The 26,591-nt window shown below is 50.4% G+C and overlaps 1 protein-coding gene across 16 annotated transcripts in view; it reads left to right on the forward strand.

Moving 5' to 3' along the window:
* Window positions 1-26,591, forward strand: part of caska (calcium/calmodulin-dependent serine protein kinase a) — a 740,678-nt gene that overhangs the window by 600,641 nt on the left and 113,446 nt on the right. For all 16 annotated transcript variants that reach the window (XM_038802093.1, XM_038802098.1, XM_038802088.1 and 13 more), the window contains one exon: window positions 12,329-12,517. In XM_038802093.1, coding sequence (XP_038658021.1) covers window positions 12,329-12,517 — 189 coding nt within the window. The remainder of the gene's footprint in view (window positions 1-12,328; window positions 12,518-26,591) is intronic.

The following is a 26,591-nucleotide window of genomic DNA, read 5'->3' on the forward strand; positions in this document are numbered from 1 at the left end:
GGGAGGGACTCGTCGATTAAATGCATCGTGGCCTTTGCGATATCCGCTTTGATGCGGCTAAAGGCCTGGTGGGCCTCCATTGACAGGGGAAAGGAGGTGGACTGGTTAAGGGGGCGGGTTTTATTGGCGTAGTTGGGGACCCACTGGGCGTAGTACGAGAAGAAGCCCAGGCAGCGTTTGAGGGAGTTGGGGAGGGGAAGTTCCATCAGGGGGCGCATGCGTTCGGGATCGGGGCCTATCACTCCGTTACGCACTACGTAGCCAAGGATGGCTAGCCGGTCGGTGCTAAACACGCACTTATCCTTATTGTAAGTTAAATTAAGCAGTTTTGCGGTTCGGAGGAATTTTTGGAGGTTGATGTTGTGGTCCTGCTGGTCGTGGCCGCAGATGCTGACATTATCGAGATACGGGAAGGTGGCCCGTAAACCGTGCTTGTCGACCATTCGGTCCATCTCCTGTTGGAAGACCGAGACTCCATTTGTGACACCGAATGGAACCCTGAGGAAGTGGTAGAGGCGCCCATCTGCCTCAAACACGGTGTACTTTCGGTCACTCGCGCGGATGGGGAGCTGGTGGTAGGCGGACGTAAGGTCCACCGTGGAGAAGACTTTGTATTTCGCGATCCTGTTAACCAGGTCGGAAATACGGGGGAGAGGATACGCGTCCAGCTGCGTAAACCTGTTGATGGTCTGACTGTAATCGATGACCATCCGGTTTTTCTCCCCAGTCCGAACTACCAGCACTTGGGCTCGCCAGGGACTGTTGCTGGCCTTGATAACTCCTTCCTTAAGGAGCCTCTGGACCTCTGACCCGAAGAAGGTCCGGTCTTGGGCACTGTATCGTCTGCTCCGAGTGGCGACAGGTTTACAATCTGGGGTGAGATTAGCAAACAAGGAAGGGGGGTCCACTTTGAGGGACGCGAGGCTGCAAACAGTAAGAGGAGGAATAGGGCCGCCAAATTGAAAAGTCAAGCTCTGCAGGTTGCACTGGAAGTCCAGGCCCAAGAGTGCCGGAGCGCATACACGGGGGAGAATGAGGAGTTTGAAATTTTTGAAAACCCTCCCCTGGACTGTGAGGTCCGCTATGCAGCACCCGGTGATTTGGACAAATGCGAACCTGAGGCCAATTCAATTTTATGTTTAACTGGGTGGATGGGGAGCGCGCAGCGTCTTACCGTGTCAGGGTGGACGAAACTTTCCGTGCTCCCGGAGTCCAGCAGGCACCTTGTTTTGTGTCCGTTGAGCTGCACCGTCGTAGTCTTGGCGAGCGAGCGTGGTTGCGACTGGTCGAGCTTGATGGAAGCCAGTCGTGGTGAGAGTTCCAGATCCTCTTCAGTGGCAGAGTAGTCGCTTGCAGAGCCTTCCGAGTTGACCCAAGATGGCGGCGCCCAGGACCCGCACGTGGAGTCGGGGTCCCTAGATGGCGGCGCCCAGGACCCGCACGTGGAGCCGGGGCCCCAAGATGTCGGCGCCCATGGCCCGCACATGACGTCCGGGGCCCAAGATGGCGGCGCCCGTGGGAGCCTCGTTGCGGCTGGGGGCAGTGTCAGCGGCGTCCGCGAGCCGGTCGGGGCAGCTGGGGGCGCGGGTCTGGAGGACCGTGGGGCCGTTGAGGGAGCCGGGAGACGGGCCAGAGAGGTTGGTGCGCGGCGTGTGGCCCTGGGGGGGCCGGGGGGGGGGAATCCGCGGCCGCCGCGCGGGACAGCAGCGACCAACTTGGTCTGGCAGACCACCGCGTAATGGCCCTTCTTCCCGCAGCTTTTACACAGAGCGGAGCGGGCCGGGCAGCGCGGGCGGGGGTGCTTTGAGAGGCCACAGAAATAGCAACGGAGCCCCGCTAGTTTATCGGAGTGACCCGCGGCGCAGGCTTGGGGGGGTTCGGGGTCCACGGAGGATGGGGGTGGCGCGTGCCATGAAGTCCAGGGGGTTGCTGCGTGGCCGGGGGCGTATGCGCGGGCGTTCAGGTCAGCAACCTCCAGGGAGGTTGCAAGAGTCCGTGCTTCAGCTAGGCTGAGGGTGTTCTTCTCTAGCAATCGTTGGCGGATAGAAGGAGACTGCATGCCAGCAACGTAAGCGTCTCTGATTAGAAGTTCCATGTGCTCCATCGCCGAAACTTGGAGACATGCGCACGTTCTCCCTAGAGCTGCGAGGGCCTGGTAAAACTCGTCGAGAGACTCACCAGGGAACTGTTGTCTGGTCGTCAGGAGATGCCGTGCGTATACTTCGTTGACTGGCCGGAGAAAGTGTCCTTTGAGAATCTCCATGGCCGCATCAAAATCGCCTTCGTCTTCGATCATTGCGTAGACCGATGTGCCCACGCATGAGTGGAGGATGTGGAGTTTCTGATCCTTGGTGGGCTTGCCGGCTGCAGTCGTCAGGCAGCTGTTAAAACACGCCTGCCAGTGTTTAAAAATTGCAGACGCATTTGCAGCATGCGGGCTGGTGCGGAGGCAGTCAGGCTTGATGCATAGCTCCATTCCAAAATTCTAGCTGATTAAATTGATGTACCATCAATTCGACTCAAGACACATTTAGGATCCAAACTGTGGCTTTAATCAGCTTGTTGTTAGCCCGGTGGTCGACTACAGAGAATGGCCGACCGCCGGGAACTCTGGATACTTATACCCCACCTCGGAGGTGGGGCCTACTTGCCTCTCAACCAATTGGAGAGCAGTCACATGACTAGTCCGAACCAATCGGACGAGAGGCACATGACCAGCCAGAGCCAATGGGAAGCCAGTGCTCTGCACCAATGGCAGTGCTCATATCCATACCACCACAATTACGGCACTGCCTGTGTATTAAAGGTACTACAGTAAATCACTGCCTGTTGGCTCCTCCCAGCAGGCGGCGTATAAAAGTGGAAGCTCTCCTGAGCTGCCCCCATTCTGGTTCCAGCTACAGGAGTCACAACACCTTGTGCAATAAAGCCTCAATTGTTTCACCATTCTCGTCTCGTGATGAACATCTTAATCAAGTCTGATCACCTGGAGCTGAGCCCTCACGCAGCCAACGCCACATCCACCTTCGACCACTGGCTAGCCTGCTTTGAAGGCTACCTCAAAGCGGCCACTGAAGAACTCTCTGACCCACAGAAGCTCTAAATCCCCTACTCACGGGTGAGCCCTGAAATTTTTCCCCTCATCCGGGATGCGCCCAGCTACGCAGAAGCAATGAAGCTCCTAAAGGGACATTACGTTAAGTCAGTGAATCAAGTGTATGCCAGGCACCTCCTGGCCACGAGACGGCAAGTCCCGGGGGAGACTCTGGATGATTTCTTGCGGACCCAGTAGATTCTCGGTAGGAACTGTGACTGCCAGGCAGTTTCGGCGGTCCAACACACCAAACTATTAATCAGAGACGCTTATGTCATGGGCATGAAGTCTACATACGTTCGCCAGCGACTATTGGACGGGGGTAGGCTCGATCTTACGAAGGCTAGGCAGCTTGCCAATTCACTAGAAGTGGCCTCCCGTAATCTGCAAGCCTACACCCCCGACCGCACGGCACCCTTATGGGCATCATAGGCCCCACCAGCTGCCGACTCCAGCTCACCGCAAGCCTGCGCCGTGCGGCAGCCAGCCAACTCCGGGGGGCCCAAGTGTTATTTTCGTTGGATAGACTAAACACTAAACACCCCAGGCAGCGCTGCCTGGCGCGGAGCATGACCTGCAACGGGTGTGGGAAGAAGGGACACTTTGTTTCCGTTTGCCAGGCCCGGTTGGTCACCGCTGTTTCCAGGCCCGGCATTACTACCCCCCCCCCCCCCCCCCCCGGGTGCGATCCAGAGGCGCTGCCAGCTTCTCCACCGCAAGCCACGTGCGGCCCATGGCCGCCGCCATCTTCGGTGCCATTTTGGACCGTGCCTCAGGACCCCTGCTCGTCTGGCCATTCGCTGCCTACTCATACCTCTGCCACCTCTGATCAGCCCGAGACCTCCCAGCATCTTCCGCACCTCGCCTCCATCACTCTGAATCAGTCTCGGCCTCGCGACCACTACGACGACGGTGAAGATCAACGGGCACGAGACGACCTGCCTCTTTGACTCCGGGAGCACAGAGAGTTTCATCCACCCCGCTACGGTAAGGTGCTGCTCCCTCCCAATGCACCCCGTCACCCAGAAAATCTCCCTGGCCTCCGGATCCCATTCCATTGAAATCCGGGGGTATTGTGTCACGACCCTCACCGTTCAGGGCGTAGAGTTCAGCAACTTCAGGCTCTACTTCTTCCCCCACCTCTGCCCTGCCCTGTTACTAGGCCTTGATTTCCAATGCCACCTCCAAAGCCTTGCTTTGAAATTTGGTGGATCCATGCCCCCCCTCAGCGTCTGCGGCCTCACGACCTCTTGAGGTTGATCCACCCTCGCTGTTTGTGAACCTCACCCCGGACTACAAGCCCATCGCCACTAGGAGCAGACGGTACGGTGCGCAGGACAGGACCTTTATCAGGTCGGAGGTCCAACGGCTCCTGCAGGAGGGGATCATTGAGACCAGCAACAGCCCCTGGAGAGCTCAAGTGGTGGCAGTGAAGACTGGGGAGAAGCTCAGGATGGTCATTGACTACAGCCAGACTATCAACCGGTGCTAGACGCGTATCCGCTCCCACGCATATCTGACATGGTAAATCAGATTGTGCAGTATCAAGTCTTCTCCACAGTAGACTTGAAGTCTGCCTATCACCAGCTCCCCATCCGCCAGGTGGACCGCCAATACACTGCGTTCAAAGCAGATGGCCGCCTCTATCATTTCCTCAGAGTCCCCTTCGGCGTCACCAATGGGTCTCAGTCTTCCAGCGAGAGATGGACCGAATGGTTGACCAGTATGGGCTGTGGGCCACTTTCCCGTACCTACATAACGTTACCATCTGCGGCCACGATCAATAGGACCACAACGCAAACTTCCAAAAATTCCTCCGTACCGCCAATGCGTGTTCGGCACCAACCGCTTAGCCATCCTTGGCTATGTAGTGGAAAATGGAGTCCTAGGGCCCGACCCCGACCGTATGTGCCCCCTCCTCGAATTCCCTCTCCCCCACTGCCCCAAGGCCCTGAAACAATGCCAAATTATCGTGGGTCCCAAATTATGCTGTCAAGGCCCGCCCACTTACCAAGTCCTCTGTTTTTCCCCTGACGGCTGAGGCCTGCCAGGCCTTCAACCACATCAAGGCGGACATCGCCAAGGCCACGATGCACGCGGTTGACGAAACCCTCCCCTCTCACGTGGAGAGCAATGCATCAGATGTAGCTCTGGCAGCCACCCTCAACCAGGCGGGCAGACCCGTGGCTTTCTTTTTCCGCACCCTCCATGCCTCCGAAATCCGGCACTCCTTTATCGAAAAGGAGGCCCAAGCCATTGTGGAAGCTGTGCGATATTGGAGGCATTACCTGGCCGGCAGGAGATTCACTCTCCTCACTGACCAACGGTCGGTTACCTTCATGTTTAATAATACGCAGCGGGACAAGATCAAAAATGACAAGATCTTGAGGTGGAGGATCGAGCTCTCCACCTCTTACTGAGATCTTGTATCGCCCGGGGAAGCTCAATGAGCCCCCTCATGCCCTATCTCGCGGTACATGTGCCAGTGCTCAAGTGGACCGACACCGGGCTCTCCACTATGACCTCTGCCACCCGGGGGTCACCCGGATCTTCCATTTTGTCAAGGCCCACTACCTGCCATCGAGGAGGTCAGGACCGTGACCAGAGACTGCCAAGTCTGCAGAGTGCAAGCCGCACTTCTACCGGCCGGATAGAGCGCACCCCGTGAAGGCCTCCCACCCCTTTGAGCGTCTCAGCATCGACTTCAAAGGGCCCCTACCCTCCACCGACCGCAACGTGTACTTCGTCGGCATAATTGACGAGTACTCCCGGTTCCCTTTCGCCATCCCATACCCCGACATGACTTCTGCCACGGTCATTAAAGCCCTGCACAGCATCTTCACTCTGTTCGGTTTCCCCACCTACATCCACCGCGACCCGGGGATCCTCTTTCATGAGTGATGAGCTGCGTCAGTTCCTGCTCACCAAGGGCATCGCCTCGAGCAGGACGACCAGCTACAACCCCCGGGGAAACGGGCAGGTGGAGAGGGAGAACGTGACGGTCTGGAAAGCCGTCCTGCTGGCCCTTCGGTCTAAAAATCTCCCGGTCTCCCGCTGGCAGGAGGTCCTCCCCGCGCTCCACTCCATACAGTCGCTCCTCTGCACCGCCACTAATGAAACCCCTCAGGAACGTGTGTTTGCCTTCCCCAGAAAGTCCACCTCCGGGGTCTCGCTCCCAACATAGTTGACAGTTCCTGGACCCGTTGTCCTCCGGAAGCTTGTGCGGAGCCATAAATCGGACCCCTTGGTCGAGAAAGTCCACTTCCTCCATGCCAACCCACAGTACACCTTTCCGGCACACCCCAACGTGCGCCAGGATGCAGTCTCCCCCCGGGACCTGGCACCCGCTGGGTCCCCTTCCACGACCCCCGACCTGACACCGCTCCTCCTCCCTTCTCCCCCCCCCCCCCCCCCCCCCCCCCCCCCCCCCCCCCCCCCCCCAGTTGCCTCATTCACCCCTGCACCACCCACCCTCCCTCCAGCGAACCTCACCGCAGCCCCCACCCCACCACTGGATCCGCTTAGGGGTGACGAAGCAGAGGACAACACGCTCCCGGAATCACAGGTGACCACGTTGGCACCCATATCACCTCCAGGACTGAGGCGACCGCAGCGGAGGGTCAAAGCCCCCTACAGACTTAATCTGTAATGTTGTTCTTCACCCCCGCTGGACTCTTTTTTTTTTAAACAGAGGGTGAATGTGGTAAACGCCACTAGTGATATATTGTATTACGGCACTGCCTGTGTATTAAAGGTACTACGGTAAATCCCTGTCTGCTGGCTCCTCCCAGCAGGCGGCGTATAAAAGTGTAAGCTCTTCTGCGCTGCTCCCATCCTGGTTCCAGCTACAGGAGGCACAACATCTTGTGCAATAAAGCCTCAATTGTTTCACCATTCTCATCTCATGGTAATTGACAGTACATCAACTCTCAGCTGCCGCTCTTTTGAATTGCAGCTCCTGCTCTTTTTAAATCTCCATTCCTGTAACGGCACCATGGCCGCTCCCTCCCACGAGGTATACCACGAGCCCGGTGGTGGCGGCCACCCTCAAGATCTGGGGGCAGTGGAGGCGACACAGGGGGGAAGTGGGAGGTCTGATAGGGGCACCACTAAGAGGGAACCACAGATTTGCGCCGGGAAATACAGGAGGGGGATTCCAGAGCTGGCAGAGGGCGGGTATTAGACAACTGAGGGACTTGTTTATAGAGGGGAGGTTTGCGAGCTTGGGAGAGCTGGAGGAGAAATTTGGGCTCCCCCCGGGGAACACGTTCAGGTACCTCCAAGTGAAGGCATTTGCCAGACGACAGGTAGAGGGGTTCCCCGCGCTCCCCGACAGGGGGGTGAGTGATAGGGTGCTATCAGGGGTCTGGGTCGGGGAGGGGAAGATCTCGGACATCTATAAGATTATGCAGGAGGTGGAGGAGGTACCAGTAGTGGAGCTGAAAGATAAGTGGGAGTTAGAGCTGGGGGAACAGATAGAGGACGGGACATGGGCAGACGCCCTGGAGAGGGTCAACTCGTCGTCGTCATGTGCGAGACTAAGTCTCATTCAATTTAAGGTACTGCATAGAGCCCACATGACGGGGACAAGGATGAGTCGGTTTTTCGGGGGGGAAGACAGGTGTATTAGATGTTCGGGAAGCCCTGCGAATCATGCACATATGTTTTGGGCATGTCCGGCACTGGAGGAGTTCTGGAAGGGGGTGGCAGGGACGGTGTCGAGAGTGGTGGGGTCCAGGGTCAAGCCAGGATGGGGACTTGCGATCTTCGGGGTTGGGGTGGAACCGGAGGTACAGGAGGCGAGGGAGGCTGGAATATTAGCCTTTGCGTCCTTGGTGGCTCGGAGGAGGATCTTGATTCAGTGGAGGGACGAAAGGCCTCCGAGTGTTAACACCTGGTTAAACGACATGGCAAACTTCATCCAATTGGAAAGGATCAAATTCGCCCTGAGAGGGTCGGTGCAGGGGTTTTTCAGGCGATGGCAACCCTTCCTAGACCTCTTGGATCAGAGATAGAAACTGAGGCCGTGACAGCAGCAACCCGGGAGGGGAGGGGAGGGCGGGAGGGAGGGGGGGGAGGGGGGACAACGACGAAGGAAGTACGGTAGCGGTGGTGGCACGGGCAAGGCCTGCCCGAGGACACTGCCAGAAATGATAAGTTGGTCTGACTGTCGGTTCGCCGGCGGGGGGGGGGGGGGGGGGGGGGGGGGGGGGGGGGACGCGCGAGTGGGGGGGGGGGGGACTTTTTTCTTTTTTTTGTTAAGTAGGGGGGTTTGACTTTGTTTTGTTATAATTTATATGTAAATGTAGGGGGGGTTAAAATGTTTGTATTTTGAAAAACTTCTTCAATAAAAATTATTTAAAAAAAAAAAAAAAAAATCTCCATTCCTGAAATATTCATTCACCAACTTGCTTTGATATCCATCAACCTGTAATTAACTTTTTCTGTGCCTGTTTTCCAAAAGCGTTGGGCTCTGCTGGAACTGTTCTTTTTCCAAAGTGCCATTCTGCAGTTGCACATTATTGTTTCCACGCTTCGGTGACAAAAGCCTGAAGTTCTGATCTGTAAGCTGCTAATGGGATGTGCATTTTGCACCGGAGACTTCCTTCCTGCATGTGAAGAATTGGCGGTCCATTAATTGCAGATGATCCTGACTGACTGCTGCAGAAAACCATTGCCCCATTCTGCCCAACTCCTAGTGCTCCATATTAGCTCTAATGTAAATAGTTCTGTTCGCAATCATTTATGGTCAATTTTGAAGTGGATGTGAACACTTCAGACCACTGCTTAATTGTGTTATTAAGACTGGAAAGGCCTACAGTATGATTCTAAGAAGTCCTCTTTCTGTAAACATATGCCTTTTTCCTTACATTAAACTGAAAAGGTATGGGTACTGAAGGCTGCTGAATGCTGCTTAGATTGAAACCCTTTCCTTATCTGGAAGCTTTTCTTTTAGTTATCTATTTGCGTTTGTTTAAGTTCAGGTTTCTCCAAGAAATAGGATTTACTCATAGCATTTAACTTGATCTTGATATTCCTATGATCTCTCCTTAATTTATTAGTGGTTTGACATGTTGGAGGAAGCTGTATAGGTTTCAGATGTAATAAGGTAAAAAGGTTTTTAAGTATTATTTCGGTCATGAGAACAATCAACAGCACATTGGAAAATATTTGGCAAGGGAACAGCATACTGCTGCAGTTTGGAGTGCATGCCAGGTGAAAACTCTCAGAATCTTTACCATTGTTGTACCTGAAAAGTCTATTACGATTATGGTCTCTTCTGAGAAAGTGAATTCTGTTACAGTGGACGGAATTTCCATGCCACCCCCGTGACATATTTTGGGCAGTGGAGGTGGTCCGCCATTGGCTTGCGGCAGGATCAGAAGATCCAGCTGCTGTAAATGGGGTTTCCCATTCTATGCGCCCTCACCACCAGGAAGCCCGCAGCAGGGGTTCATCATCAGCGGGACTGGAAGATCCTGCCAGTGAGAAAAGCTAGAAGATTTCAGCCATTGTAATTTTTAGTGAGAAAAAGCTGAACATATACCGTATTTGGGTTTGAAAATATAATAAGAACTCTTATAACACCAGGTTAAAGTGGTTTATTTGGAATCACTAGCTTTCGGAATGTAGCTCCTTCATCAGGCGAGTGAAGAGGAAGTTAACACAAACACATACATAGACAAAGCCAATGATGCAAGATGATACTTTGAATGTGAGTCTTTGCAGGTAATTAAGTCTTTACAGGTCCAGTCGGTATGACTGGAAAGAGGGATAATCACTGGTTTTAAAAGGTGTGAATTGTCTCAAACCAGGACAGTAGGTAGGATTTTTCAAGCCTAGGCCAGATGGTAGGAGGTTAAATGTAGTGAGACATGAATCCAAGGTCTCAGTTGAGGCCGTATACATGCGTGCGGAACTTGGCTATCAGTTTCTGCTCGGCGATTCTGCGTTGTCGTGAGTCCTGAAGGCCGCCTTGGAGAAAGCTTACCCAAAGATCAGAGGCTGAATGCCCTTGACTGCTGAAGTTCCCAGACTGGACGGGAACATTCCTGCCTGGTGATTATCGCGTGATGTCAATTCATCGTTGTTGCAGCGTCTGCAGGGTCTCGCCAATGTACCATGCCTCGGGACATCCTTTCCTGCAGCTTATGAGGTAGACAATGTTGGCCGAGTTGCACGAGTATGTACCGTGCTCCTGGTGGATGGTGTCCTCATGTGTAATGATGATATGCATGTTAATGATCTGGCACGTCTTGCAGAGGTTGCCATGACAGGGTTGTGTGGTGTTGTGTTCGCTGTTCTCCTAAAGGCTGCATAGTTTTCTGCAAACAATGGTCTGTCTGAGGTTGTGCGGTTGTTTAAAGGTAAGTAGTAGGAGTGTGGGGATGGTGTTGGCAAGATGTTCATCTTCATTGATGACGGTCGGTTGAAGGTCCTGTGCGGTGAAGAGGTCTTGTTCGAACTTGTGCATGAAGATGTTGCCCTATTGAGGTGCAACTGTGGTCCCGATGGCTGTTCCGTGTGTCTGGATGAAGAACTTGTTGTCAAAGGTGAAGCCGTTGTGATCCAGGATGAAGCAGATGAGTTGTAGAATTGCGTCTGGAGATTGGCAGTTGTCCAGTCACACCATCTGGACCTGTAAAGACTTAATTACCAGCAAAGATTCAAAGTATAATCTTGCATGATTGGCTTTGTCTATATATGTGTTTGTGTAGCCTACCTCTTCACTCACCTGATGAAGGAGCTACGCTCCAAAAGCTAGTCATTCCAAATAAACCTGTTGGACTTTAACCTGGTGTTATAAGACTTGTACTGTACCCACTCCAGTCCAACGCTGGCATCTCTATATCTTAAAAATATAAGAGCATGTTTTTATATTTTTGTATCGACTTGTGGTGGTGCCTTATAACAGAGCATGCAGCTTTTCCTTAATCATATATCATAGCCATCTTCAGGCTTGACTCCATGTACATCTGATCAACCACCATAAGTTGCATGGTAAATTGCAATGGGTTCATAGACTTTCATTCAGAGCTAAACAATCTGACTGGTGCAAATTTTCCCTCCATGATTTTAGCCACTCTTCTATTTTACACATCACATGGAATTGATAAGGTAAATAAAATAAACCTCCCTAGATCTTTTATCTATAAACTTGCTGGTTGTCAAATTTTATGAAAAGCTCAAAACATACAGTACTGACTGCCAAGTTCCAGAGTACAAAAAAAAAACAAATCAAAACGTCCAAGTAAAAATCATTACTTTTTAAAATTGTCAAATAATTTCATAATCCATGCGGCCTTTATAACAATCAGATCATTTTTGAACACATTTCCCATGCTTTCTGTTTCTAATCTGACAGTGGTGAGTGATTTGGAATCTCAGTCTTGCCATTAAATATAGCTCCCTCAAATTATTTTTCAAAATTTTTATGACACTCTCACCAAATAATAACTGCCAAAATTCTCTTAGAGGTTGCATAGAAATTTGTGAGTTTGCATTTTTCAGTAATCAATATTGGTTTATCTGTGTTTATGCCAGGTTGGAAACAAGTCATCATCTATTTTGTTGGTGCCTAAGCATTCAAGCAAGAATCATTTTCTAAACACCAGGATCTAATTTAAAAGTAAAGTTTTTAAAGTATAGTTATAATGTCCTTTTATTGACTTATGATGCAACAAAGCTAGTATTTTAGGTTTGAAAGCTTCATAGTTATACACAACCATCAAGCAGAGCAAGATCACAGTCATAAGTGTCATAGCGACCGTGTATATTGTGGCACTGTTGGAAACTTGGCGTTAAAATTCCAAAGATTGTTTATATTGGCTGGATGCTATGTTGCACTGAATTGTCTCACAGCTGAATCATCTCTTCTGGTGGGCTCATTGATCCAAAGGCAGTTGTCAGTTCTTCATTCAGATTATTTGCAATAGCAAACCAGAATGAATGATTTTAACAGATGTATGTTTCATTTGTTACTATAAATGGGTTATTACATATGTCAACATTTTTCCATGCCTTAAAAGTGAAGAAAGTAGATTTGAGGAAGAACAGCTTGCACTTCTGCAGTGCTACTTGTGGACAGGAAAGTGGTTCAAAGCACTCTACATTAAGGAGGGAAATAATGGATAGAAAAGAGGGAAGTGAAGAGGATAAAAGAACATTAGAATGATTAACATTTGTTTTAAATTAAATTAAATCTTCCAATTTTATCTTGTTTTGTACAACCAGGCCTTGCTGCAAACTCATGATGTCGTGGCACATGAGGTATACAGTGATGAAGCACTGAGAGTTACACCACCACCAACTTCTCCTTATTTGAATGGTGACTCACCAGAAAGTGCAAACGGAGACATGGACATGGAAAATGTAACACGGGTTCGACTGGTCCAATTTCAGAAAAACACAGATGAACCTATGGTAATATAGAACGTCACTCTGTAGTTTTCTGATTAATTTTAGTACAATTTTACCGAGATGTGTTTTAGTTCACGTAAGACACCATAGCGGTAAAAATAAGGCAACTAAATTAGTCACTTTTTCTTTATTCTCTTCTATGGGTACTTCAAATGATAAACTCCTTTTCAGTTGAAGTATTCACTAATACCCCTAAATGTCAGAAGAAAATCTGAAAGAGACCTAAAAAAGAATTAATGTATACTTAGTGAACTATGTGTGAACAGTCAAGACAAATGCATTTTTTAATGTTGACTTAGAACACAAATTTGTAAATTAACCATTTTTAACACTGAGATCCCATTGTTACTGCTGATTAGTGGTGGTCATTAAATCAGACATATAATGAAGATTATATTTTGTAGGAATAATACTGTGCAAGAGTTTATTGTCTTGATTGACTTATCAAGGTATAAATCAACCCTTGTCTAAGTGCACTAGTTTTTAAATACACGGTATATCTGGAGCATTAAATTGCAGCTGTGCATCTGTTTGAATTACATCATCAATACATTTTCAGTTTTATAGCTGACTTGAAACACCAAATGAAGTAGAATAACAAATATTTTGGATTGCACAAGTTTCAAATTGTCCAGGATTCCTGCTGTCACTGCAAATGCGTGTGTGTGGATCTTGGCCATGGACAGAATTTGGTTAAGATATGATGTCCTACAAATGATTAACCTGGCTATTAGCACCATTAACTGCAAATGAACTGCTGAAAAGCAAAATGTTAGGGAAAGGGCATATATATATCTCTCTGTTCATACATCAGCCGGTTGTTGTGGAAAGAAGTCATAGCAGATGAGTCGGAATACAGATACGTTTTTAAGTAATTATAATAATTTGTAGTATAACAGTATACTATACTTAATAGAAGAAATATAGGGCTATACAAAATAAGACACCAGTGCCACCTTGTGATGAAAATTTAGACTAGAAATTTCTACGACATGGCAGTTATGTACCTAGGATAACCAAATTAGGGTTTTTATGGAAGACTATATTTTAAAAGCCGAACAGTAAAACTCTATAGGTAAATGGTTGCAACAGCACCTTTTGTCTAACACAGGAAATACTTCCAACTTGAACTTCTTGTCCATAGTGATCTGCAACAGTGAAGTCAGCACAGTATTCAAAAGCCCAGGTGGGTCAAGTGAAGTTTTCAACTCCAGGACTACTGCGGAGCTGACCATGATAAATGACCTTACAGCTCAAAGTTATCATTTAAATTTAGTTTACCTCTCTTCATATATTCCAAGATTGGTTTTGGGATTTCAAATGATTTTAGTCAGGAAGTACGCTGCTTTGAGTAGGGGCAGGATTTATCAACCACCCCGCCATGTGTTATCCGAAGGCGAAGGTGGCCCGTCAGCAGGATCTACCAGTCCCGCCGTTGTTAACGGGATTTCCGTTGACACCGCTTCTCCTCATTGCCAAACTTGTGCGCCGGCATGGGGCCGGAATTTCCCGTCTGTGGCAAACAGCCAGTAAATCCTGTCCCGGGTTTCAGATCAAAAAGATTATTCTTCAAAGGAAACTTATTTCAGAGATTATTTCGAATGGATTCTATTGTTTGCACAATCTTGATATAAAATATTCATATGAACTTAAAAGTGTAGTTCTTATAAGGAAGTTGCTTATCAGAGTGTTATCAAAGCTTTTTCTATCTTGTACACTACTTCCAACCATGATGGGGGCGATTCTCCGAGCCCCGCACCAGGCCGGAGAATTACGCAACTGCGCCACGACACCCCGACGTCGGCGCGCAATTCTCCGAGGTGCGGAGAATCGGTGCCATTTGCGCTGGCGCATTTGGCGCACGCCGGCCTCGGCTGCTGGAATCGGCGGGGCAGCCGATTCTTCAGCTCGGATGGGCCGAGCGGCCGCGCCAATATGACAAGAGTCCCGCCAGCGCCGTTCACCCCTGGTCGCTGCCAGCGGGAACGGTCGGGGGCAGCCTGTGGGGAGGGGGGCTCCGATGAGGCCCGCCAATCAGCGGGCCGGCCTCTCCCACCCCCTCCCCCCCTCCCCCCCCCCCCCCCCCCCCCCCCTCCTGAACGGCCCGCCCCTGAACACCGACCCCATGTTGGTTGGGGCCGACGCGCTAAAGAAGTCCCCCGGGCATGCGCAGGTTGGCGCGGCCCAACTGTGCATGCGCGGGTTGGCGCGACGTGCTTTTGGCACCGCGTAAGGAGGCTGGAGTGGCGTGAACCGCTCCAGCACCGTGCTGGCCCCCTGTTCACGATGGTGCGAACACTTGGGCCCAATATTGGAGAATCGCCCCCCCAGATTTTTATAATACATTGTAAAGAAATGCACCTGCAAAACGTTATGATTATCCTTGATCTTTACCATGCTAAATAGACTCATTTATTTAAATTAAGTTAAATTAACAGGTTTCACATTTTCATATTTTAGAGCAATATGCTTCTTACCACTTCCAAATGAATCCGGAAGGTTATATTACCAATTATGCTTTAAATGTTAATTCTTCTAAATATTTTTGATAAAATATAGCTGCTTTATAATGCAGCCTGTCAGGCCTGCTCCACCATTCAGTATGATCATGGTTAAACATGGTAACTCCTCTTTCGTGCCTGCTCCCCATATACCTTGATTCACTGAGAGACAAAAGTCCATCTATCTCCGCCTTAAATATATTCAATCATGGTGCACCCACAACCCTATAGGGTAGAGAATTCCAAAAATTCACAACCTCTGAATTTTTTTAATATATTTTTTTATTCTCCTCCTCTTTCACATTTTCTCCCAAATTTACACCCACCAACAATAATCAGTAATGAATGTAATGTCTATACACATATCAATAAAATCGATCCTATCCTCCCACCAAACCCCAGACATTGGCCCGCATGTTAACATAAACAAATGACAAAAGGAATCAGGAATCACCCATAATCACCATTATCACATACAGTCCCCCTCCCCACAACCCTCCCAGTCCCCAACCCCCTTACTGTTCAATGTGATCCAATTCTCAAAAGTGCATGATGAATAACGCCCATGAATTGTGGAACCCCTCCATCCTTCCCCTCAGTTCAAATTTGATCTTTTCAAGAGTCAAGAATTCCAGCAGGTTCCCCCACCACGCCACGGCACAGGGTGGTGAGGTTGATCTCCACCCTAACAGGATCTACCTTCGGGCCATCAACGTGGCGAAGGCTACAGCATCTGCCTTCTTGCTCGTTTCCAATCCCGGCTGGTCCGACACCCCGAATATGGCCTCCCGAGGGTCCGGGTCAAGTTTCACGTGCACCACTTTAGAGATTACCCTGAACACCACCTTCCAGTAATCCTCCATCTTTGGACAGGACCAAAACATATGAACGTGGTTTGCGTGGCCTCGCCTGCAACATTCACACACATCTTCTACCCCCTCGAAGAGCCGGCTCATCCTCGCCCTTGTAAGGTGCACTCTATACACCACCTTCAGCTGTATCAACCCCAACCTCGCACACGAGGTGGAGGCGTTCACTCTCCGGAGCACCTCACAGCAGAACCCCTCCTCCACAACCTTGGAATGAAGGAATTTTTCTTCATTTCAGTCCTTTAGGATTGACCACTCATCCTGAGACTGGCCCCTCATGTTCTAGATTCCCCAGCCAGAGGGAAACAATGTCTCAGTATCTATTCTGTTGGGCCCCTTAATAATATTGAATGTTCCAATGAGTTCACCTCGCATTCTTATAAACTCCAGAGAATATAGACCTAATTTTCTTGGCCTCTTATCAAAAGTCAACCCTCACATTCCAGGGACCAACCTAGGGATGTTTTGCTGTATGTCTCCCATACAAGTATATCCGTCCTTAAATATGGAAAACAAATTTACGCCCCATATTCTAGTTGTGATCTCATCAAAGCCACTTACAATTGTAGCAATACGTCCTTACGTTTGTTCTCCAATCACCTTGGCAATGAAGGCTAACATGCCATTTGCTTTCCAAGTTGCTTGCTGTACCTGCGTGCGAATATTTTGTGTTCCTTGTACAAGTGCATCCAGGTCTCTCTGAACATCAACAGTTATAAGTTTCACATCTTTGAAAAAAGATTTATAAATTAATTTTGCGGGATGTGGGCGTCGCTGGTTAGGCCAGCATTTGTTGCCCATCCCTAGTTGCCCTTCAGAAAGTGGTGGTGAGTTGCCTTCTTAAACCATTGCAATCCCTGAGGTGTAAGTACACCCACTGTGCTGTTATGAAGCAAGTTCCAGGATTTTGCCCCAAGTCATGGTGACAAGTGATTTGGAGGGGAATCTCCAGGCAATGGTGTTCCCAGGTATCTGCTGCTCTTGTCCTTCTAAATGGTAGCAGTCGTGGGTTTGGAAGGTGCTTAATAAGGAACTTTGGCGAGTTACTGCAGTGCATCTTGTCGATGGTACAAATGGCTGCCACTGTTCATCAGTCGTGGAGGGTTTGAATGTTTGTGGAAGGGGAGGCAATCAAGCGTGCTGTTTTGTCCTGGATGGAGTTGAGTCTCATCCAGGCAAGTGGAGAGCATTCCATTACACTCCTTTCTTTTAAAAAATGTTTTTATTGGGTTTTTGAACATAGTATATTTACAGTTATGTACACAGTGAAATGTAAAATAAGCTGATAGGATATTGTACAGTTAGTAATATTACGTTTAACAAATAAGTAGACACATGTTTGTGGGGGGGAGGAAATTGGGGAGGTATATATATATTTGGGTGCCGGAGAAACAATGATAGTAGTTATGTCCAATACAGAGAGGCCAATACGAGTATGAATCTGGTGTTGGTGTTGTTACTTGCTTCTCCCGGACGGCTTTTTCGCTGCCATTGTTGTTCACCTCCGCTTCGGCCGTTCGTCCCGTCTTTCTCCTGTATTTTCGATTTTCTTGCGCTCTCTTACTGTATTTGCCGAGTTTGTTGTAATTTCCCGTGCTCTCCTTCCGGCTATCATTCCTGTGCCCCCCCCCCCCCACTTCCTAGTTCCTGTCTATCGTTCCCTGTCTCCTCCCTCTTACTCCCCATTCTGCCCCCCCCCCCCCCTTACCCCACCTTCCTTCTCCTGTGGTTCACTTTTCTCTTAGGTTTCTCCCCCCTTTCCTATTCTTCTGCTTGTTCGTTGCCCACAAACAGGTCCCTGAACAATTGGGCGAATGGCTCCCACGTTTTGTGGAAGCCGTCTTCCGACCCTCTGACTGGATTAATTTTCTCCATTTGGAGAGATTCTGAGAGGTCGGACAGCCAGTCTGCAGCTTTGGGTGGTGCTGCTGACCGCCAGCCGAACAGGATTCTACAGCAGGTGATGAGGGAGACAAAGGCAAGGGTGTCCGCCCTCTTCCCCACAAATAGATCTGGCTGGTCTGATACCCTGAAGACCGGAACTTTCGGCATGGCTCCACCCTCATCCCCACCACTTTGGACATTGCCTCAAAGAAGGCTGTCCAGTACCCATCAAGTCTGGGGCAAGACCACAACACGTGGGCATTGTTGGTCGGGCCTCCCTGCCACCACTCAAACCTATCCCCCACCTCCAGGAAGAACCTACTCATTCGAGTTCTTGTTAAGTGGGCTCTATGTACCACTTTTAGTTGCGTCAGGTTGAACCTTGCGCACGTGGAGGTGGAGTTGACCCTATGCAGTGCTTCGCTCCAGAATCCCCACCCTATCTCAATCCCCAGATCTTCTCCCATTTCTTTCCTGTTGCGTCCAGTACGGTGTCAGCCCTTTCTACCAGTCGTTCATACATGTCGCTACAGTTTCCTTTATCTAGGATGTTTGCGTCCAGTAACTCTTCCAGTAGTGTCTGTCGTGGCGGTTGTGGGTACATTCTTGTCTCCTTTCGTGGGAAGCTTTTGAGTTGCTGGTACCTTAGCTCGTTCCCCCTGGCTAGCTGGAATTTCTCTTTCAGTTCGTCCAGTGTTGCGATCCTGCCATCCGTATATAGATCCCTGACTGTCAGTGACCCTCCACCCTGTCCCCACTTTATATAGGTGGGGTCAGTTAGCGCTGGTGTGAATCTATGGTTGTTGCAGATGGGGGCTTTGTCCGACATTTTAGTCAGGCCAAATTCCTGCTGTAGTTGGTTCCAGGACTGGAGGATGGCTATCACCACTGGGCTACTGGAGTGTTTTTGGGTGGGGGTGGGAGTGCCGCCGTGGCGAGGGCCCGGAGGGAGGTCCCCATGCAGGAGGCCTCCTCCGCACGCACCCACTCAGCTTCTGGCTCCTAGATCCATCCCCTTATTCGCTCGGCTGTCATCGCCCAGTGGTAGAATTGTAGGTTCTCGGAGGGCTAGACCCCCCCCCCCACCAACCGGATTTTGTTTTTGAAAAAGGCCTTGGGGATGTAGATCGGGATAGATCTAAGTAGGAAGAGATACCTGGACAGTATGTTTATTTTGATCGTCGACTTTCCCCGCGAGGGAGAGTGGGAGTGTGTTCCATCTTTGCAGGTCCTTTTTGACTTCCTCTGTCAGACTGGTGAGGTTCCATTTGTGGATCTCTTTCCAGTCATGGGCTATTTGGATCCCCAAGTAGCGGAATTTATGTCGGGCTTGTTTAAACGGCAGTCCCGTTAGTGCTGCCCCTCCTCCTTGTGGATGTACCTGGAAGATCTCGCATTTGCTCATGTTGAGTTTGTAGCCCGAGAAGACACCAAACCCTTTCAGAAGCGCGATGATTCCGTCCATGCTGCTTTGTGGGTCCGAAATGTAGAGGAGCAGGTCATCTGCATAGAGTGAGACTCTGCTCTCTGCCTCCCCTTCGGATCCCCCTCCAGCTTTTTGCTGCTCTGAGAGCGATTGCTAATGGTTCGATCGCTACAGCGAACAGCAGCGGGGACAGTGGGCATCCTTGTCTGGTGCCCCTGTGCAGCTGGAAGTGTCGGGTTGGTGGTGTTTGTCCATATACTCGCCATGTATAGGAGCTTTACCCACGAGGTGAACCCTGTTCCAAGCCTGAACCGCTCCATTGCCTCTACAAGGTACTTTCATTCGACCCTGTCGAAGGCCTTTTCTGCGTCCAGGGAGACGATCACCTCTGATGTTCTGTCTCCGGATGGGGTCATTATCACGCTCAGCAGGCGCCTGATGTTCAAGTTTAGCTGTCTACCTTTGACAAAGCCCGTTGGGTCCTCTGCGACAACCTCTGGTACGCAGTCTTCTAGCCTTTTGGCTAGGATTTTGGCCAGTATTTCGGCATCTGCGTTTCGCAGTGAGATGGGTCTGTGTGACCCACATTCCATTAGGTCTTTATCTTTCTTAGGGATCAGTGAGATTGAGGCCTGTGCTAGTGTAGGTGGCAGTGTGCCCCTAGCCAGCGGGTCTGTGAACATCTCCCGCAGGTGCGGGGCCAGTGCTGTCGCAAATCTTTTGTAGAGGTCCGCCGGGAATCTGCCCAGTCCCGGTGCCTTCCCCGTCTGCATGGAACTAATACTGTCCAGGATCTCTCCCAGTGCTAGTGGTGCTTCCAGACCCCGTTTTCTGACCTCCCCACGACTGGAATGTCCAGTTGATCAAAGAACCGTTTCATCCCGGACTCCCCTGTTGGGGGCTCTGAGGTGAACATCTCTTGGTAGAAGGCCTCGAAGGTTTTGTTGATCTTTTCTGGTTCTGTTTCTAATGTGCCTCTGGTATCCCTGATTTGTGCATTTTCTGGTGGCTGCCTGCTTTCTCAGCTGGTGTGCCAACAGGCGGTTGGCGTTGTCTCCGTGTTCGTATAGGGTCCCCCATGCCTGACGGAGTTTTCCAAGTTTCCGAGTGAAGAGCAGATCAAAATTCCTTTGTAGCTCTTACCTCTCCGCCAGGAGCTCTACGGTCGGGGCCTCTGAGTATTTACAATCTACCTCCAATATGGAGTCAACCAGCTACTGCCTAGCCGCCCTTTCCTCCCTATCTCTTTGCGCTTTGAAAGCGATAATCTCCCCTCTTATTACGGCCTTTAGCGCTTTCCAGAACGTGGAGGGTGAGACCTCCCCATTTTAGTTGTTCTCCTTGTACTCTGCTGTGGCTTGCGATATCTTTTCGTTGAAGGCCTTGTCTGCTAGTCGGGCAGTGTCTAACCTCCATGTGGGGCGATGGGCCCTGCCCGTCTCCAACCTCACATCCATGTAATGCAGAGCATCATCGGATATCACAATTGCAGAGTATTCCGCTTTGACCAGCCCTGTAAGCACCGTTTTCCCCACCACAAAGAAGTCAATTCTGGTGTATATGTTGTGTACTGGGGAGACGAAGGAGAACTTCTTCTCCCCTGGATGGGTGAACCTCCAGGGGTCCACTGCCCCCATCTGTTCCATAAAATGACCAAGTTCCTTTGCCATGTTTGAGATTTTCCCTGTTTTGGGGTTTGATCTGACAGTTTCCATTGCACGCCTGACTTGTGCCTTGTAGATGAGGGACAGGCTTTGGGGGGTCAGGAGGTCAGTTACTTAGGTAGGATTCCTAGTCTTTGACCTGCCTTGGCAGCCACAGTACTAATATGGCTAGTCCAGTTCGTTTCTGATCAATGGTAACCCCCAGGATGTTGATTGTGGGGGATTCAGCAATGGTAATGCCATTGAATATCAAGGGCAATGTTAGATCCTCTCTTGTAGGAGATGGTCATTGCCTGGCACTTGTGTGGTGCGTATGTATCTTGCCACTTGACAGCCCAAGCCTAGATATTGTCCAAGTTTTGCTGCATTTGGACTTGGACTGCTTCATTATCTGAGGAGTTGTGAATAGTGTTGAACATTGTGCAGTCATCTGCAAACATTTCCACTTCTGACCTTATAATGGAAGGGAGGTCATTAATGAAGCAGCTCAAGATGTTTGGGTCTAGGACACTACCCTGAGGAACTCCTGCAGTGATGTCCTGGAGCTGAGATGATTGACCTCCAACCACCACAACCATCTTCCTTTGTGCCAGGTATGACTACAGCCAACGGAGAGTTTTCCCCCCGATTCTCATTCACTCGAGCCAGTTTAGCTTGGGCTCTTTGATGCCATACTCGATTAAATGCTACCTTGATGTCAAGGGCAGTCACTCTCACCTGACATCTGGCATTCAGCTCCTTTGCCCATGTTTGAACTAAGGCTGTAATAAGGTCAGGAGCTAATTTACCCTGGCAGAACCCAAACTGCGGGCCTGTGAGCAGGTTATTGTTGAGTAAGTGTCGCTTGACAACACTGTTGATGACTCCTTCCATCGCTTTGCTGATGATGGAGAGTAAACTGATAGGGCAATAATTGGCTGGATTGGATTTGTTCTGATTCTTGTGAACAGGACACACCTGGGCAATTTTCCATATTTCCCAGTAGATGGCAGTGTTGTAGCTGTACTGGAACATCCAGTGCCATCATCCGTTTCTTGATATCATGTGGAGTGAATCTTATTGCTAAAGACTGACATCTGTGATGCTGGGACCTCCGGAGGAGACAGAGATTAATCATCCACTCGGCACTTCTGGCTGAAGATTGTTGTGAATGTATCAGTCTTGTCTTTTGCGCATATGTGCTGGGCTCCTCCATCATTGAGGAAGGGGATATTTGTGGAGCCTCCTCCTCCAGTGAGTTGTTTTATTGTCCACCGCCATTAACGGCCGCATGTGACATGTCTGCAGACCTTAGATCTCATGCTTTCGTTGTGGAATCGCTTATCTCTGCCTATTACTTGCTGCTTATGCTGTTTGATACATAAGTAATCCTGTGTTGTAGCTTCACCAGGTGAAGCTTTTCACCAGGTGGTGCTTTTAATGTTCTTATCGGGTGGACTGATTTATATTACAAGAACACTTGTTACTGAAGCTATAAACGATTTATTAACATTAACTGTAGGTCAACTACATACAAAACAGCAGATAAATAACAATATGACACATTCGCCCCGTGTATGCGCGTGTTTCGCCCCCCACAACCCAAAGATGTGCAGGGTAGGTGGATTGGCCACGCTAAATTGCCCCTTAATTGGAAAAAAAATTGGGTACTCTAAATTTAAAATAAAATAACAATATGACCATGTACAAACAACTGTCTCTCTCGCGAATGTTCCTAGTTAATCAGTCTGAGGTCACCTGACTCCAATATTCACTTGTATACGAATGAGACTGCGAGTGGTTAGCCGATGAATTACAACCCAACCATGGTATCACTGCAGTGCTTTTCTATTCTGATGACCAAAGTGAATAACCTCACACTTGTTCATGTCATACTCATCTCCCTCGCTGTTGCCCACTCCCTTACCTTGTCAATATCTCTTTGTAGCGTCTCTATATTCTGTTCACCGCTGCATTCCCACCTAGTTTTGTATCTTAGAAAACTTTGGTTCATTCATTCAAGTCTCTCTATTTAAGTTAGTAATATAGATTTTAAACCTCATGGCGCCGAGGAGTCGAGTTCAAACCCGGCCCTGGGTCACTGTCCATGTGGAGTTTGCACATTCTCCCCGTGTCTGCGTGGGTCCCGCTGCCGCGCCCCCCCCCCCCCCCCCCCCCCCCCCACCCCCCACCCCACACACACAACCCAAAGATGTGCAGGATAGGTGGATTGGCCACATTAAAAGGGCTGCACGGTAGTGCAGTGGTTAGCACTGTTGCTTCACAGCTCCAGGGGTCCCTGGTTCGATTCCCAGTTTGGGTCCCTGTCTGTGCGGAGTCTGCACATTCTCCCCGTATCTGGGTGGGTTTCCTCCGGGTGCTCCAGTTTCCTCCCACAGTCCAAAGATGTGCAGGTTAGGTGGATTGGCCATGCTAAATTGCCCTTCGTGTCCAAAAAGGTTTGGTGGGGTTACTGGGTAATGGGGATAGGGTGGAGGTGTGGGCTTAAATGGGGTGCTCTTTCCAAGGGCTGGTGCAGACCCGATGGGCCGAAGGCCTCCTTCTACACAGTAATTTCTATGATTCTACAAAATTGCCCCTTAATTGGGTAAAAAAATGAATTGGGTACTCTAATTTTATTTTATTTTCAAATTAACATAGATTGCAAATAGCTGAGCCCTCAGCACTGATCCTTGTGGCACTCTTCTAATCACAGCCTGCCAACTTGAAAATGGCCCAACTATCCCTACTCTGTGCTTCCTGTCTGCTAACTAATGTTCTATCAATGTTAATATCTCCCCAATTTAAAGATCCCTTATGTTATGTATTAACTTGTTGCCTGGCACCTTATTAAATGTCTTTTCAAAATCCAAGTATACTACATCTGCTGTTCCCTTTTATCTACCCTACAAGTTACGTAGTTTAAAAGAAACTCATAAATTTGTTAAGTAGCATTTCCCTTCCTTAAAACCATTTTTTTTTAAAAATAATTTTTATTAAGGTTTTCACAAAATATAAACAACAAAACAATATTAACAGAATAACCATTGTAGAAACCCAAGAACAACACCCACCCCCCTACAAGGGTTGCTGCTGCTGCCGGCCTATTTCCCTACCGTTCCGCCAGGAAGTCCAGGAAAGGCTGCCACCGCCTAAAGTACCCCTGCACTGATCCCCTCAGGGCAAATTTCACCTTCTCCAATTTGATAAACCCCACCATATTATTGATCCAGGCCTCCACGCTTGGGGGCCACGCATCCTTCCATTGAAGCAAGATCCTCCGCCGGGCTACTAGGGACGCAAAGGCCAGGACACCGGCCTCTTTCGCCTCCTGCACTCCCGGCTCCACTGTAACCCCAAAAATTGCGAGTCCCCAGCCTGGCTTGACCCTGGATCCCACCACCCTCGACACCGTCCTTGCTACCCCCTGCCAAAACTCCCCCAGCGCTGGGCATGCCCAAAACATATGGGTGTGGTTCGCTGGGCTCCCCGAGCACCTAGCACACCTGTCGTCGCCCCTGAAAAACCTACTCATCCTCGTCCCAGTCATGTGGGCCTTATGCAGCACCTTGAACTGTATGAGGCTAAGCCTCGCACAGGAAGAGGAGGAATTCACTCTCTCCAGGGCATCTGCCCACGTCCCTTCCTCAATCTCCTCACCCAGCTCCTCTTCCCATTTACCCTTCAGCTCCTCCACCGAGGCCTCGTCTACCTCGTGCATTACGCGGTATATGTCCGAAATCCTCCCTCCTCCAACCCACAATTCCGAGAGCACCCTGTCCCGTACCCCACGTGGGGGCAGCAAGGGGAACCCCTCCACCTGCCGCCTGGCAAACGCCCTAACCTGCATGTACCTAAACATGTTCCCCGGGGGAGCCCAAACTTCCCCTCCAACTTCCCCAGGCTCGCGAACCTCCCATCCACAGACAGGTCCCTCAACCTCCTAATACCTACCCTGTGCCAGCCCAGAAATCCGCCATCGATGCTCCCTGGAACAAACCGGTGGTTCCCCCGTATCGGGGACTCCATCGAGCCCCCCACCTCTCCCCTATGCCGTCTCCATTGCCCCCAAATTTTGAGGGTAGCCGCCACCACTGGGCTCGTGGTATACCTCGTAGGAGGGAGCGGCAACGGCTCCGTTACCAGCTCCTCCAGGCTCGTGTCCACACAGGACGCCATCTCCATCCTCTTCCATGCTGCCCCTTCCCCGTCCATTACCCACTTACGCACCATCGCTGCATTGGCAGCCCAATAGTACCCACAGAGGTTGGGCAGCACCAACCCCCCACTATCCCTGCCCCGTTCCAAGAACACCCTTCTCACCCTCGGAGTCCCATGCGCCCACACAAATCCCGTAATACTCCTGTTAACTCTCCTAAAAAAAGGCCTTCGGGATAAGGATTGGAAGGCACTGGAACAGGAATAAAAACCTCTGGAGCACCGTCATCTTGACTGAGTGCACCCTACCCGCCAGTGACAGCGGTAACATATCCCACCTTTTGAACTCCTCCTCCATTTGCTCCACCAACCTTGTGAGGTTGAGCTTGTGCAGGGCCCCCCAGCTCCCAGCCACCTGGACTCCTCCCTGCCTGCTTCAGTGGGAGCCTACCAATCCCCTCCTCCTGATCCCCCGGGTGCACCACGAACAACTCGCTCTTGCCCAGAGAAGCCCCCAAATTCGCTGAGAATCCTCATCAGCTCCGGCATCCCCCCCACCGGGTCCGCCACATACAGCAACAGGTCGTCCGCATAAAGCAACACTCGATGCTCCTCCCCACCCCGCACCAGGCCCCTCCAGTTCCCTGACTCCCTCAACGCCATGGCCAGGGGCTCAATTGCCAACGCAAAGAGCAAGGGGGACAGGGGACACCCCTGTCTCGTCTCCCGGTACAGCTGAAAGTACCCCGACCTCCTATTCGTGGCTACACTCACCATTGGGGCCTCATAAAGCAACCTCACCCAAAGGACAAACCCCTCCCCAAACCTTTCCAACACCTCCCACAGATACCCCCACTCAACCCTATCAAAGGCCTTCTCCGCATCTAATGCCACCACTATCTCCGCCTCCCCTTCCACAGCCGGCATCATAATGACATTGAGGAGCCTTCGAATGTTCGTATTCAACTGCCTTCCCTTCACAAACCCCGTCTGGTCCTCGTGAATGACCCCCGACACACAATCCTCTATTCTTGTGGCTAATCTTTGCCAGCAGTTTGGCGTCTACATTTAGCAGCGAGATTGGCCTATATGACCCACACTGCAGAGGGTCCTTGTCCCGCTTAAGGATCAAGGAAATCAGCGCCCGTGACATAGTTGGGGGCAAAGCCCCCCCCCCCTCCCTTGCCTCGTTAAAGGTCCAGACCAACGGGGGGCCCAACAGGTCCGCATACATTTTATAAAATTCGGCCAGAAACCCATCCGGCCCCAGCGCCTTCCCCGACTACATGCTCCCTACCCCTTTAACCAGCTCCTCCAGCTCAATTGGCGCCCCCAGTCCCTCCACCTGCCCCTCCTCCACCCTCGGAAATCGCAGCTTGTCCAAGAAGTGCCCCATTCCCCCCCCCCCCCCCCCCCCCCCCCCCCACCGGGGGTTCAGACCGGTACAGTTCCCCATAAAAGTCCCTAAAGACCCCATTAACGTCTACCCCCCCCCCCTCCGCACCACCTTCCCAAATCTATCCGTCACTCCGCCAACCTCCCTGGCCGCGTTTCGCTTTTGGAGCTGGTGTGCCAGCATCCTGCTCGCCTTCTCCC

Source organism: Scyliorhinus canicula, chromosome 7 (assembly GCF_902713615.1).
Source record: "Scyliorhinus canicula chromosome 7, sScyCan1.1, whole genome shotgun sequence".
In the NCBI taxonomy this organism is placed as follows: Eukaryota; Metazoa; Chordata; class Chondrichthyes; order Carcharhiniformes; family Scyliorhinidae; genus Scyliorhinus; species Scyliorhinus canicula.